General features: G+C 40.8%; 1 protein-coding gene across 1 annotated transcript in view; it reads right to left on the bottom strand.

The window, feature by feature from the left end:
* Window positions 1–17066, bottom strand: part of WDFY2 (WD repeat and FYVE domain containing 2) — a 41133-nt gene that overhangs the window by 5381 nt on the left and 18686 nt on the right. Inside the window, exons 6-9 of the mRNA XM_072134520.1 lie at window positions 16382–16494; window positions 14041–14167; window positions 7312–7417; window positions 3158–3259 (exon numbers count right to left, since the gene is read on the bottom strand). Of these exons, the coding sequence (XP_071990621.1) occupies window positions 3158–3259; window positions 7312–7417; window positions 14041–14167; window positions 16382–16494 (448 nt within the window). The remainder of the gene's footprint in view (window positions 1–3157; window positions 3260–7311; window positions 7418–14040; window positions 14168–16381; window positions 16495–17066) is intronic.

Here is a 17066-nt window from a genome sequence, read left to right as displayed (position 1 = left end):
TCATTCTACAGGAAGCTTCTAGGTTTACTTCCAGTGGACAGAAATCTGACACTGGTCATGTGATGTCATGTGACGTGCACAGCTTGTTCCATCACACAGCTCTGATTACTCATTGTGATACTAACAAGCTGATATCAAATGATATGAATTACAGCAAGCACAGCAGTAGTGGATTATAATGCAGGTAATTTGGGTGGTAGCTCAGGGCCCAAGCCTTCTAGGGGGCCCTTGGCCACAAAAACCACTCAAATTTTAAACCGAGAATGAACTTCAACTATCAAATCCTCATACATCTGGTACTGCTCTTAATACACTTGTACACAAGAGCCATTTCAGTACCATTGAAGGTCCTTCAAAAGGTCCTGAAACCTTATATCACAAGCTGGCAGAAGGGACACATCCTCCAGCATACAGTCATGGCCAAAAGTTTTGAGAATGACACAAATATTATATTGTCACATGATCTGTTGCCCTCTGGTTTGTCAGATGTTTTTATCACATACAGAAATACAAGTGCAATCATATTATGAGTAACAAAAGCTTTTACTGACAGTTAGAATGATTTACTGCAGCAAGTCAATATTTGCAGTGTTGACCCTTCTTCATCAGGACCTCTGCAATTCTCCCTGGCAGCTCTCAATCAACTTCTGGACCAAATCCTGACTGATAGCAGTCCATTCTTGCACAATCAATGCTTGCATTTTGTCACAATTTGTTGGTTTTTGTTTGTCCACCCAAAATCTCTATGTTTTGTTCCTTGAGCCATTTTATCACCTTTGCTTTATGGCAAGGTGCTCCATCATGCTGGAAAAGGCATTGTTAGCACCAAACTGCTCTTGGAAGGTTGGGAGAAGTTGCTCTTGGAGGACATTCTGGTTCCATTCTTTATTCATGGATGTGTTTTTATGCAAGACTGTGAGAGAGCCGATTCCCTTGGCTGAGAAGCCGCCCCACACATGAATGGTTGCAGGAGGCTTTACAGGTGGCATGAGACAAGACTGGTGGTATCGCTTTACCCCAGTCCTCAGCAGTTCACTCCCAGGACCTTTTGCAGAATATAAATCTGTCCCTGATGTATTTTCTGGAGAGAAGTGGCTTCTTTGCTGCCCTCCCTGACACCAGACCTTGCTCCAAGAGTCTCCGCCTCACAGTGTGTGCAGATGCACTCACACCTGCCTGCTGCCATTCCTGAGCAAGCTCTGTACTGCTGGAAGCCCGATCCCGAAGCTGAAACACTTTTAAGAGATCACAAAATAGAGAAAAGTATTTTCACTATGACCGGAGCTCCAAGGATTCTAAAACTTCGATGAACAGCACCAATCTTCAATTTCTCCTGCTGAAAGTATGTCACCATTCAGACTAGCACCATCGCACTCTCATTCTCTTCCTTTATTATATTGTAACTGGAAGAAAATATGCAGGCAGATGGTGTGGTACGTTCCAACAAGGTTAAAATTTATTCCAATTCATCATACTCACAAAAATCCATTAAAAATGCGCATATCACAAATTCTCATAACGGGACGCTAGCTTTCTATCCACCCGACCCAGGGTTTCGCCAGCAAGGCGGAAGAAGCCCCGGAAGAAGCCTTGCCGGCGAAACCCTGGGTCGGGCGGATAGAAATCTAGCGTCCCGTTATGAGAATTTGTGATATGCGCATTTTTAATGGATTTTTGTGAGTATGATGAATTGGAATAAATTTTAACCTTGTTGGAACGTACCACACCATCTGCCTGCATATTTTCTTCCAGTTACAATATAATAAAGGAAGAGAATGAGAGTGCAATGGTGCTAGTCTGAATGGTGACATACTTTCAGCAGGAGAAATTGAAGATTGGTGCTGTTCATCGAAGTTTTAGAATCCTTGGAGCTCCGGTCATAGTGAAAATACTTTTCTCTATTTTGTGGACTTTTTCAAAGACTGTGTGGACCTAAGGGGCAAATTGTGCACCACGAACAAATTGTGTACCACGAACAATTGTGTTTTTGTACTTTTAAGAGATGGCGCTTGCTGGTCCTTTGGGAGCCCTGGAGCCTTTTTGGCATTTGCATTTCAGTCACCAATCTATCGCATCATCAAGAAATTCAATCTTTCTAGCTGCGATACTCTTCCCTGTTAGGCCAGTTTTGTGCAGTGCAATGATGACTGCATGTGTTTCTTTAGAGATAACCATGGTTAACAGAAGACCAGCACCAGCCTCCTTGTAAAGTGTCCAGTGGTGTGATTCTTACTTAATCATGACAGATTGATCTCCAGCCCTGTCCTCAACACCCACACCTGTATTACTGGAGCAATCCTTAGCTGCTCCTTTTAAGGCAATGAAGACCTGCAATGAAGTTGAAATGTGTTTTGGTGGAAAAAGTTCATTTTCTAGGCACATATTAACTTTGCAATTAATTAATGTTAAGCCGATCACTCTTTATAACATTCTAGAGTACCTGCAAATTGCCATTATAAAACCTGATGCAGTAGACTTTGTAAAAATTAACATTTGTATCAGTCTCAAAACTTTTGGCCATGACTGTATATCCTAGTAGCATATGTAGGAAGTGATTCCAGACTTGTAGGGCTTGTAATGTTCATAAATCCCAGGGTCCATGTCAGTCTTAATCCGTACCCTGAAGCAGAGATCTAAAAAAACTGAAAAATTGATGGAGAAAGTACAGTATATTAGAAAACTAACTTTTTATTATATAATATTTATTTTCTGCTGAAATGGGACAATCCCTATGTAAAATAATTCTGATTAGAGGCTTATATTATTATTAACTTGATCCTGACAGTTCACTGTCTTGAAAGCAGGCAGTGCAGGTCCTGCAGCCTCATCATTTAGCTCTGCTGTAGTTTCACCCCGTACTGATCGTGGGAGTAGTAGCTCTGTGCAGTGACTCACAGAGCCAGCACTGCACTATAACACCTCACAAAAATGTTTAGGGTAGCACACTAATAATAATAATAAAAAAAATTAGCCCTTAAAACAATACGTATGAAAATCTGCTCAAAACCACCCAGTAATTAAAGCCTTTTCAACCCTCGTCATTAAGAGGTAAAAGGAACCATCTTGTAGGACTTAATTTTATTAAACCATAAAATGTATTATGAAAAAATCTTCAGAGCTTTTTTCCTGGCACCAATAAAGAGCAGCCCACACACACCTGGCGGAGGCCGATCTTCTTGCTGTCCCACATCTGCTTGAAGTTCCAGAAGAACGGCTGGTCACACTTCTGACAGGAGTCACTGTCCAACCATTCTGGAGTCTGCACAACAGGCAAAACATGAGGGAAATAAAGCACTAGAATGGATGGGGATGTCTCTGTGAGCGGAGTAATGATGTAGAGGAGACTATAGGGGTCTCTCACCACGGTACTTGCAGGTTCTTCTAATGAGAATCTTGCAAAACAAATTTAAGGGTGGTCTGAAAGGACTCTCCATATTTAGCCTCATCTTACACAAAACATAACAAATACAACTCTTCTCTGTTCATTTTCACAAGACTTTGGAGTGTATATGGGTAAGATTTCACATAAAACGGGAAATTCTAGAATAAGAGTAGGATGCTTTCGGCAACGGTTTTGTTATATATGTAGATTTAGATTGAAGAACAGAAACACTAAATAAAGGGTCCGGTCCTTAAGGTGTTATATGAAATGTAGTATTACATATAGGATAACAATCAACAGGAACAGGTAAGATCCTAACAAAAATCTCTTATGAATGGATCTTTATCCAAAACCCTTGCTGTCACTATAAAAAAAAAAAAACTCACATAGGAAATTATTTATTACTCTGAGTAGTCAAAGCTGCAGGAAATTTACCGGATCAGGACATCACATTTATAATTCAATCTTAAAATGTCGACTCTTAAAGCGGACCCGTCACCCCCGAAAAGACCCCCACCAAACATGCCCTCCATAATCCTCTCCCCAGCCCCTTTCTATTTATGCCAAATTTATTTTCATTTATGTTGGGAAAGTTGTTGGTAACAGATTTGACCTTACCAATAAGAGCTCGGATCCTCGTATCCGCTGCTCCGGCAGTCAGCTTTATTCATGAGGGGGGCGGCAGTCACTCCCCCACAACGCCAGCGGGGACCTGCAAGAGAAGCCGGCAGCATCACATTTATTGTGGCGCAGCTGCTGTCAGTTCGGCGTTGCCACATCGCGGAGAGCTGGCAGCAACTGTGCTAAAATTCGATGCTGCCAGCTTCTCTTACAGGTCCCCGCTGACAGGGGCGTTGTGGGGGAGTGACTGCCGCCCCCCTAATGAATAAAGCTGACTGCCAGTGCAGGGGATACAAGGATCCGACCTCTTATTTGGTAAGAGGTCAGATCTGTTACGAACAACTTTCCCAACATAAATTAAAATAAATTTGGCATATATAGAAAGGGGCTGGGGTCATTTTGGGGGTGACAGGTCCTCTTTAAGTGTAGTGATTTTTGTATTTTGATTAATACATTGATAAAGTAATTACAACTAGTATTGCAAAAATTGCTGACCCAAGCTGCTTTGTCTCAGTGTTCAGTATAAACTGAAGGTCGGAGGTCATTAAGTTTTAATCATCTCCCATTGTCCGTCCTTACATACATGGAACTGATGCACCATCTAGTAATCTGCAGTGTGCGGGCTCACAGGGGAGGTCTGCTGTATTACAATAGGTGATCTGGAGGAATAGGTCACCATTTCTGGACATCTCGCGTTTATCGTGGGAGAAAATGGTGAAAAGTCAAACCGTAGATCAGCTTTACATGTATTGGTCATCAATGACGGATTAATCTTCAGAGACCAGTTTGATATAAAGGATGGGAGGGTTCTCTATTAGTGGCCGATAACAGAGGGATCTCTCAAAGCCCAGTGACAGACGTATGGACAGGGATAGTCAATATGGTGGACAGAAAGTAGATGCCTCGGAAACTAAAGCAGAGGTATGCCCCCCAATAATTTTTAGATCTGGTAAGGGTCACCGTCTCCAGCTTTAAGCCAATAAAACTACCATCACCCTATAGATAAGCCCTCTATTCAACAGTATCCAGTATTCCTAAAAATCTCCTCCAATGTCATGTGAAAACGAGCAGAGAAAAGTCTTATATGCTTGAGAGGAGTCAGGCTTAGAGGCTGCAGGGCCACTTTAAGTGCCATCTTTGCTTTTGTAGTACCTACAAATATGCTTTTGGTGTTAATATAGATCAGGTTCCCATCATTAAGATCGCATCATGATTCTGTGAGCTACAGAACTACAGATACAGGTCGTAAAAGAAATAGAAATAAAGATCTTGTTCCCGCCCAACTATATCTTTAACTATCTGCATCTCCCTTTTTTGTAGATCACAGAACCACAAACCTGAAATATGAGATTCTTGATGCCAAAAGCATGTGTCTAAGTCTATAGAACCAAGGATAGGCGCTTTTCAAACTTGATATTGAAGATTGGGAGATCCAGCACTCGTTAGTGAAAACTTTAAAAATCCATTTTCTTTATTAGAACTTCATTAAAAAAATAGAGGAATATACGATATACAAAATAGTATAGTAAGCTTACATACAGAGTAAAAAACACAGATGGACCTATGCGTTTCGGACGCTATGTATTCCGTCCTTAGTCATGGTCTGGCGTGTACTGTGTGAAAGAAGTTTTTAAAGGAAAAGTAGGCGTGGGTAAGCATATAATGCGCATACGTGTGGTTAGCAAATATGTTAGGCTAAACCCGTAGGATATCTGAACAAATACCAATAGCAGGCACGACACTAATAATATTGTTCTGAAATATTAGTATAAAAACATAGTGTCTGTTCTATTATCGAGACCAGCCGGTGACCGTGTGTCAAGTTTTAGTATCCAGTACATCTCTATTACGGAGCTTGCGGGTTCTATCTCCTCCCCTTTTGGGAGGGGAGACTCTTTCTATTGCTGTTACTCGCAAACTAGTTATATTGCCTTGATGGAGATTTAGGAAATGTTTGGACAAACAAGACATGCCTCTATTAAAACTTTGATCTTTTTTTGTAGCATCTTGTATATGTGCTCTGATAATCTGGTTTTTAGTGGTCTAATGGTACTACCTACATATTGGACCCTGCATGTGGTACAGGTAGCCAGATATATGACATAACGAGTATTACAATTGTTCATGGATAAAATATCATATGTATTATCAGAGGTAATGGAAGAAAAAGTCTTAGTAGGTGGAATGTATGGGCATATATTACATCTTGTTCCTCCACAAGGGTAGGAGCCTTTTACGTTCAACCAGGTAGTGGGTTGCATCGTTTTTTGACTTTGGTATACGGAGGGTGAAATTATGTTGCCTATGGAGGTGGCCTTCCGGGTTACAAAGCGGCAGCTTTTCAAACTAACCACCTCTTTCAACATCTAAAAATGTACTCCCGGATAAATATGACTCTTCTGGTTTTCACATGACTATGGGAGATTTGTTTTATGTGAACCTATACAGTTTACCTATAAAACAGAATTCAAGAAAGGACATTTAAAACCCTTCCTGAGTAAATTTTATGGGGAGAGAGTCCCTTTACCACCAGATCTTTACATTGAAGCGATGTGATATTTTTAACAAACAGTACATGTGGGTATTTATTTAATTTTAATTTAAATGTCAACTTATTCCTATTTGATCAGTATATTGGGGGTTAATGTTAATTTATATTGGAGACTCAAGGATTAGTAGTCAATTCTAAGGCAAAACCAAAGAAGCACGATGGCCAAGTGGTCAGCACTACAGCCTTGCGGCACTGGGGTCCTGGGTTCAAGTGCCATCCAGGTCAACATCTACAAAGAGTTTGTAGGTTTCCGGGTTTCCTCCGGGTCCCCCGGATTTCTCCCATACTCCAAAACATACTGGTTGTTATTAGATTGTGAGCCCCATGGAGACAGGGACTGAATTTCCATATGAAGTTTCAATTTGGAATCCAACCTTAATAATTGATGGCATTGCTGTTTGCATAGCAGTGTCCCAAAAAGATTCTGCCTGTTGCACGGCAACAGAAGCAGAGGCCTACGGATGACACATACAGACCTGCATGCGTCACCCACGCGTTTGAGGTGGATATGGTTAATTTGCCTTTACGTCTTAAAGGTCTCCACTCCCCAGAACTACATCATTCATATGTCAGTTTTAAGGCATTGAACAATGGGGTTAGTGCTCCAAGAAGAGATATAATATATATATATATATACACATATAATATATATCTATATCTATATCTATATATCTCTCTATCTCTATATATCTATCTATATCTATCTCTATCTATCTCTATCTATATATATATATAAATAATATCTATAAACACCAACCTCCTGTCTCTCAACATCCATATTCCAGACTACAATCCCCCCATCCGAACTGCAGGAAATGAGCTGCCTGGAGTGGTGCGCGTAGGCGATGGACTGGATCTTGTCTCTGGAAGACAAAAACAGAAAGACCCATTTAGAAAAATAAATGCAATAAATGCAATAAACCTAAATACAGAAAGGAGGATGTGTATAAAACTCTAGTTCAAGTCATCACAGATTAAACAGAAATGCAAAAGACACAAATTTTACAAGTAAATGTGCAACACCCCTGCCAATACATAGTCAGGTTGGTAGTTGTGAATAGCGCCCTCTCCAAGTAAGCTATGAAGGTTCCAGAACCTGATCATTGTGTAATAGCAGCTGTAGCCTCTGCCTGGAAAGGCAATAGTTAAATGGGTGTAAGAGGTTATCCAATTATGGCTGTATTGTAAACTGAAGTATGATTGGAGAGGTGCTACCACCTGACCAGGGGGAGAAGCATATGATCTTTCCACAGAGTCTGTCAGCAGTCCAGACCTCATGATCTGAGTGAAGAGAGATAGTGTGTGGAGTACACCTTTAGTGCAGCCACAGAAACCAATCCCAGGAACTGAGTCATGAGACTCTAATCCAGAGCTGCAGCTTCCACAGTTTGGACAAAGCTCCTTCTCCATTCTCCCAGCCTGCATATACCATCAGGCTGGTGCATTATTCCTGCAGACCACTCTCCATGACCACTCCAGTACCAGAATCTGCTGCGAGACAGTTTAGGCCCGTTGCCTGCTACCTGTTGTTCAATAAAGAACCGTGAGTTGATTTGCACAACGTTGTCTCCGTCTGATCCCTGGACCTGGCTGTCTACCACCACGGGCTTCCCATCCATTACCCAGGAACCTATCTTACAAACACTAAGGGGTTGCCCCAGGGAGAACCAGTACATCAGCCTCTCCCACCATATTTCTTGCACACGCCACTTCCTGGAGACCTGCCAGGCTGTAGGGATGTTGCAAATGCATTTACCTATTTGGAATGGTGTTTTCCTTACTGCATGTTCACACGTAGCAGATTTTTCATCCGGATGTGAAGGGAGCATATTACAGTAGGGACAAGGAGACTGCTGGATGTAATGAACTACAGAGTCCCATAGATCTGAATGGAGCGGCGCTCCTGCATACACAATGTGGCTTCTAGGTCAGCGCTTCTCATAGGAAAAGCCTCTAAATCAGAGAAATCTGTGAGTCCTGCTTATAGGCACATTCTCCCCATCCCAATAAGTTATGTAATCATTCCACCGTTAATTAGAGAAATTTCTAACCATGTGATTGCTTTTCAGTCCGCTCAAGGTAGGAAAAAATACTTAGTTCTACAAGGGCTTCCAGACCAAGCAGAAATGTGAGCAAAATAAATCATGAATAGTCCCTGTGCTTCAAAATGTCGAAACACAAAGATATGAAAATCATTCCATGTTAGACAGACGTTTCCAAAAGCGGTTGTAATGCTGCAAGACCTGTTTCTAGGCAACATCAGCCATCAGTCGGCCTCCCCGGGAGCAACAAAGATCCTCCGTGGGATTGAGTGCAAAATACTAAGACTTCATCGGACCTGTATCTCAAATACAGCAAGGAAGAAAAAGTGCCAATGCTAGGTTACCATAGTCATGTCTTTACTGGGAACCGCTCTCACTTGTAACTATGACAATCATTCTGTATTACCGTAATAAAAATCATAAAAGCTTAAAGGGATTGACCACTCTTAAATGAGCCGGGGCGTAAAACTGCTGTCGGAGCTCACATAAGGAATTCATGGGGGAGCTGCATCTAATAAATCCATAGGGGGTGAGGGGGCTTATATAAAAATAACCATGAGGGGGCAGTTTGCGATTAACTAGGGAACAGAAGACTTTTTTTAATATCACCACGTTAGTTCACTGCAAAGGGGTCAACGGAGGCTCTGTCGCCCAGGGGCCTACTGAAACTTGGAGCCGAGCCTGTATCCAGCCAAGTAGGATTACAAACTCCCACCCTAACAACTACAATCCACAGCAAATGACGAAGATTCATTAGGCAAGTATTATGGTCTCAGAAGTATGTTCTATGTTATGGTCTACACACAAAGTATTCACATATGGATTACTCAAAATTTCCTATAGCAGTGGAGATGAACCTATGGCCTCTCTGTGGGCATGTGCATCATTTCCCCTGCCTTCTCTATATTCATCATTGGTGCTTCGGCCAGGCAGGAAAAAAAATTCTTTTAAAAGCAGTTTGTGGCATCGTAAGGGTTACTGCTAGCACCGATCACAGGTATTAGCGGTGGGTGTTTGCTGTAATATGCAGCAAACCCCACCCCTGTATGAGCCCCACCCTGTGAGCCCTCTTCATACACCCTCCACAACTCAGCGCCATACATGTACAGCGCAGAGCATGAAGGAGTTAAGAACACCTGTCAGGTGGCTTTGGGACACTAAACAACTATAGGTCATTATTGTTTAGTGTCCCAAATTGTCCCAAATGACAGATATCCATGGGCACATATATACTGCCCTTGGCACAGATCTCTTGTCACTGTACGATGCTACCCCTGCGTGCACTATGCTACCATCATCTTCACTGTCCACAGAAAGCTATCATGTGGTGATTTGATCCCAAATCCCCCTGCCTGGTTCCTTTTAACTTTGCTGTTCAGTACCCACAACACACACCTTGCCCTACTCATCCCCTGCCAAATTAGATTCCCCAATCCTTCATATTGGTGGTAGTATCCCTCACCGTGTGGCGGTAGTGTCCCTCACTGTATTTGCTCCTGCCTAGTGATATTATTGGTGATGTTGGTCTGTTTATTATCAGTGTGATGGCGTTTATATTGATGTACTGGTATTGGTCATCATGGGGCAGTATTATTGATAATTGTAGGCTAAATAGCCGTGTTGGCACTTTGCGATAATTACATGGATAATTACATGCAGCACTTGGTCTCTAAAAGGTTCATCATCACTAATATATATATATATATATATATATATATATATATATATATATATATATATATATATATATATATATATATATATATATATATATATATCAGTATCAGTATGGGGAAGAAAGGTAATTTGAGTGCCTTTAAACGTGGCATGGTTGTTGGTGCCAGAAGGGCTGGTCTGAGTATTTCAGAAACTGCTGATCTACTGGGATTTTCACGCACAACCATCTCTAGGGTTTACAGAGAATGGTCCGAAAAAGAAAAAACATCCAGTGAGTGGCAGTTCTGTGGGCGGAAATGCCTTGTGGATGCCAGAGGTCAGAGAAGAATGGGCAGACTGGTTCGAGCTGATAGAAAGGCAACAGTGACTCAAATCGCCACCCGTTACAACCAAGGTAGGCAGAAGAGCATCTCTGAACGCACAGTACGTCGAACTTTGAGGCAGATGGGCTACAGCAGCAGAAGACCACACCGGGTGCCACTCCTTTCAGCTAAGAACAGGAAAATGAGGCTACAATTTGCACAAGCTCATTGAAATTGGACAGTAGAAGATTGGAAAAATGTTGCCTGGTCTGATGAGTCTCGATTTCTGCTGCGACATTCGGATGGAGGGTCAGAATTTGGTGTCAACAACATGAAAGCATGGATCCATCCTGCCTTGTATCAACGGTTCAGGCTGGTGGTGGTGGTGTCATGGTGTGGGGAATATTTTCTTGGCACTCTTTGGGCCCCTTGGTACCAATTGAGCATCGTTGCAACGCCACAGCCTACCTGAGTATTGTTACTGACCATGTCCATCACTTTATGACCACAATGTACCCAACATCTGAGGGCTACTTTCAGCAGGATAATGCGCCATGTCATAAAGCTGGAATCATCTCAGACTGGTTTCTTGAACATGACAATGAGTTCACTGTACTCAAATGGCCTCCACAGTCACCAGATCTCAATCCAATAGAGCATCTTTGGGATGTGGTGGAACGGGAGATTCGCATCATGGATGTGCAGCCGACAAATCTGCGGCAACTGTGTGATGCCATCATGTCAATATGGACCAAAATCTCTGAGGAATGCTTCCAGCACCTTGTTGAATCTATGCCACAAAGAATTGAGGCAGTTCTGAAGGCAAAAGGGGGTCCAACCCGTTACTAGCATGGTGTACCTAATAAAGTGGCCGGTGAGTAATATATATATATAATGCAGTTTGCATGTTTTTTTAGTAAATGTGGGCTTATGTGTCACAATAGGCCCCCTGACATGTTTCGCCACCTCTGTGGTATCCTCAGGGGTGCTGGGGTTTAAGTATGCATGCTTGTTATGTTCAGCAAATTATAAAGCCTCCGTTTGTGACGTTGATCTAGCCGTCCTCTTCCCAAAAGAAAATTCTCACATTTCAATCCCCCTAGTGATAAACCCCTTACTTTACAATTTTACTGCTCAGTGCAAAATCCCAGGGTAAGGGCGGGAATCTTTAAGTCACATTATGACCCATCTCCTTCTGTGGGGCAGGGCCGGCGCTATGGGTAGGCAAAGTGGGCAATTGCCCAGGGCCCCCTGAAAGTGGAGAATCTCTTCTTTCAAATGAATCTTGAATTTTGTTTCTAGGTGCCAGGGATCCAGAGATATTCAGGTTTAAAGTGAGAATATCAGGTGCCATTTTTATATATAACAATCACTCCCAACGGCAAATTAACCGATAATATCTCTGTTTTCCTTACACTTAGAAACACAAATTTGGATTCATATAAAAGAGGAGACTCTCTTCTTAGGAAAAAAGAAGTGATGTCCTGTGTCACAAAGCCAAAGAAAGCAGATATCTAGTTATTACAGTTTTAGTGATATTGTGAACTCTATTACATTTAGGAGATGTGAAGGTAAATATTTTCTGTTTGGAGAACATTTTTTACCATTGAAGTCAAATTTTAACTACTTAGTTTTTATAAAATGTTTGAGTTTGAATCAAAATTGCATGAAGGCGCCTATGTCTATAAACTCTTTAATGCAATTTTGAAAATGGGGCAAGTGTCTGCCCTCAGAAAATATGTGGTTTGTTGGGTAACTTTAATTTTTTTTGCTGTTATTTTGAGTTTAATTTTAAACGCCAAAATTGTAAAAATTGCTCAAGTCAATAACGCGACAAAATATCCAGAAATACCTGACTGTTGAATTCCCAGGTGAAGATGCTCATCATCTCTGTCCTGTCTATATATCTATCTCCTATAATCTGAATATTTATATATCTCGCTTTTTCTCTATTTATCAATCAATCTATTTCTGTTCTAGTGTATTTCTCTCATATCCATCTACTGTATATATCATCTACTTTATAGTTCTGCATCTAGAAATCTCTATCAGCTTTCATATTTATCTTCTATCATAATAATTAATAATTCTTTATATAGCGCACACAGATTACACAGCGCTTGCCAAATCAGTCCCTGTCCCCATGGGGCTCACAATCTATTCAACCAACCAGTAATTTTTGGAGTGTGGGAGGAAACCGGAGGACCCAGAGGAAAACCACACAAACATACAAACTCTTTGCCGATGATGACCAGCGCTGCAAGGCTGTAGTGCTAACCACGGAACCACTGTGCTGCCTATCATCAATCTGTTTATCGCCTGTTTATTTTGGGGTCCCACTTTTAGTTTTGCCCAGGGCCCCAATTTGTCTAGAACCGGCCCTGCTGTGGGGTGACAGTGTGGTTAGATTATCAGGGTACAGGTGTATATACACTTATTGCACAGTAAGCGCCAGAATGTGGCGCACGGTGTCTGGCGCAGTGCCAGTGGGACACTTGCAGGAGGCACGCATTTGTACACGGAGGACACCATTACAGCAGCGCACTCATCAGGTGAAGCTACACCTCACCGCTGACAGGTATGTGACTGTCCTCATGTGGGCACCGACACGTATACAGGGGTATAAGAGAAATATTTGTTTTGTTTTTTGCCTATTCTGGGAGCATATTAGTACCTTCTTACTGAATACGCTGGTATTCCATTTAGAGTTTATCTCTTAGGCATGCACATGTCCTTTTTATTGTATTTATATTATTAAAAGCTATACTGTATGAAGCTGTCTGAGGCATCACAGAGAGATACCATACCTTGCATTGCTATGTAAACTTGATGCACCTTGCAAGAAACTACACTTGATTTCCCCATTTGTTTTTTCTTTATTTGTTAAAGAATGGGGGGAAAAAATCTCAATAATAATAATCAGATTAAAAATAAATAAAATTTAAAAAAAATGGTGGCTTGAGGTGGATAATAAGACAGGGTCATGAGTGCTCCTGTATGTAATGCAACAAGAGCCTCTATCAATTCCATTTTATTGGCCCTTATCAACCTTCTGGTCTACTTCATTAATGTAAAAAGTTTTTTTTTATTTCTGGAGAGTGGGGAGGCTTGGAAAGAGTAATGAGATACATTACAAATTATCTACATGTTTCCATGTACTAGAAATATATCCCTGACCATTATAATACGACAACTATGCCTTGTGCACATCAGTTCTTGAATTTTGCGGAGCTGCCATACAGCACATTTAAGGGCGCCTGGCAGACCTCATTACCTACAAATTGGGACAGAAGCCGTGTCTATCATTGTGATGGAAATCGCTCTGCACCTAGGAGTTATTCCTGCCCTCAAATCAGTCAGAATTGCTGATGTGAACAGTCATAAGAGAATTCTGTTATAAAAAGGTCCAGCATAATGAATCTACAGTAAAATGATGAGTCTACCGTATAGAGAACAGATTCTTACCGATGTCCTTGCAGTTCTAGAGCCATTCCTTTCCGCCCCCCGATATCCCATATGATAATGGAATGGTCGGAACTCCCGGAAAATAAAAGTCTCTGTACAGGGTCCCAACACAGGGAGGTCACACCAGCTGGGAAGGAAGAACAGGTTAATAGGCTCAATGGAGAATTCACATACCGTCCATAATAAAATACACGGGAATTATCAGCAAGATAACGGGAATAATATGAAGGTTTGGTGTTAAGAGTAGCGATAATGTTTTCATTATTAGTGTAGCAATTACTCTATAAGCAGACAGTTCATGATACCTCTGTGCTGTGAGATGCTGTGTGCTGACAATGTGGTTAGATTATCAGGGTACAAGGTTTATATACACTTTCATTTACCATTTGAACAATCTACTAGTATCTGACACACAGAAAGACAGATGAGATCAACTCCACAGCGTCAGACAAGATGTCTGCCGACCCTGATAGAGACAGGTTGGAATTATATCTGTCTAATGCTGTATTTTTGTTAATAACAATGAATTAGAGAATGTGTTATTTTGTCATCCTGAGTACATATAAGAAACTTGTCTTCATGGGAATACTTCCTCAACTCTAAATTAAAAAAAACAAGTGTAAGGGTTAATAAGGATAAAGCGTTTCCGCTTATATTAAACAGGTACCAAATGATGTAGGAAGGGCGAGATGCTAACCCAGCTACGTTCTGATGACCCAAATAGATGGCAATAAATAGATGGAGAGTCTGGCTATTTAGCTGCAGCTACGCAGAACTAAAAACAGTCAAAATTATTCTGCACTTAAGCTCCTCTCACAAAAAAACCATCAAAAACCCCTAATACACAAGGCAGTGATAAGCCAGCGCTTTTACACTAGTCATGGAAAAAGCCGACAGCTAAAAAGACCTGGGGATTAAGAGAAAGTCTGTGCCTGTAAATTTCTGTAATTAGAGACTGATGTTAATTCCTGGTTGATGAGTTTAACCCCCGAATAGCTGCTATATTGGAGAAAACCTGAAAAATCTAACACAGTTGCTGCACAAACAGTGAGCTAATGCTGCCCAAATGGGAGATATAGGCATCTTCCTTGGTGCCATTTATAAAGGACACAATAGCATTGTTATACTGCTGAAGGAAAGGTATAAGAAAAGACATAATAATAATCAGCTTATTCTCCCAGAAGGAAGGAGTCTATTGTCATACTAATAGTCTGCATTAGGACACCGCCATAAAGCAGATTAAAAAGTCGGCAATTGTTATCATTAGTGTAGCGTGGGCTGGCCTTTGTTACAGTGAGAAGTCTCTGGCCTAAAGGTCGGGTTATAGGGTCATGCTGAGGCCCTTTTTTGTTTGCGTTTTCATTTTTCACTCCCCACCTTCAAAAATTCTCTAACTTTTTTATTTTTCCATGTAAAGAGCTGTGCGAGGGTTTGTTTTCTGCCTCATAGTGACAGTATTTAATATTCTATTCCATGTACTGGGAAACTGGATAAAAAAAAAAATCCAAAATGCAGTGAAATTGGTGAAAAAAAAAAAAAAATGCATTTGCGCCGTTTTCAAGTGGGATTGGATTTTACGGCTTTCACTGAGCGCCCCAAATGACAGGTCTACTTTATTCTTTGGGTTAAATAGACTCATGAGATCCAAGGTTTAACATGTTGCAAGCTATATATACACACGTTAATAATTAAGCTGTAAGCTATATAAAATTTTACAACTAAGTGCTATTGTGATATGCTCGTCACTACAAGTTTATTGGAATAACCGATGGATAATACAGTATTGGAAGTAAAGTGAAATTTACATAAATCTTTTTGTAGCCATTTATTGGACACTATTCATTGAATGTGTTATTGGTGGGAGAGTTGGAGATCTCCCGTCCTAGACCACGTACATCCTCCTGCATTTACTCAACATACTATCATTTTTTTCATTGTTAGACAGAAAATATAGCTGTGAAATGCTATATATTTGTTAATAACAGTGAATTAGAGAATGTGTTGTTTTGTTATCCTGAGCATATTCAATAATCTTAAGAACATCATTGTGGGGGTTGAATTTGGGGTCTGGTCCTGGGAATGTGCAGTGTCCCCCATTTTTGGTGGATGGGAATTGCAGCACAGTGCCATTAAAGTCAATAGAGTCGGATACTATAACCTGAACATCCAGGTGGGTCAGCACTGAGTTGAGGAAAATGGCTTCTGCATTATCTAAAGATCAGATTGACAACCATAATAAAAAGAGATAGCATATCCCTGTGACATACCATTAGTTTATAAGATGTGTTCATTTAATGTGCTAATTTTCTCTTAAACTATAATATAGGAAATAATCACTTACCTGTATGTCCTTTAAATGTAGTAATGAGGCTACAATTGTCTTGTTCAAGTTTTAGTATAGTGACCTGCCCAGAATGGTCACCGACAAACACGTGTCGTGTTTCCACATCAAATCTTTTGCCTCAGAGTCAAGGGAACAAATACACACAAATGAAGCCAATTCAATAATCATGTACAGAAAAATATTTTTTTTTATCAGAACAGTAGACCAGATGGTCTACTGCAACTACATTTCCTTCAAAAGGCATCCTAGCTACATACAGACAACAAAGTCAAGGAGAGGGGTGGTTTTAAGGGGAATGCTGAGCTCTGAACTGGCAGCTGCACAAGAATTCATACCAAAAGAAAACAGATCTAGAAAAGTCAAGGCACAACAAATAAATAAAAACAGCACAATACAACTTGAACACATGAATACATATACACATATAGTATTTTTTTTATCTCCCTTTATTTTGTTGCATAACGTAAAGATAAAACGTAAGCAGTAAAACCATCTTATTTACTGACTATAAGATGTACACAGTCCTAAATAGTTAAAGTGCTGTAAATCATCTGGGCAGAACACAAGTCTCCTCAATTATAGTTGCTGTAATTGTAGACAGAGAGCTGCAGGCGGTAGGAAGTGGTTCCCATGGCAAGTCTTGCAGGTAACACGTGGCACCACAGCTGCAGCTCACAACGCT

This window comes from Engystomops pustulosus, chromosome 2 (assembly GCF_040894005.1).
Source record: "Engystomops pustulosus chromosome 2, aEngPut4.maternal, whole genome shotgun sequence".
NCBI lineage: Eukaryota > Metazoa > Chordata > Amphibia > Anura > Leptodactylidae > Engystomops > Engystomops pustulosus.
Note: the sequence above shows the minus strand (reverse complement) of the source record. Positions and strands in the feature narration are given on the sequence as shown.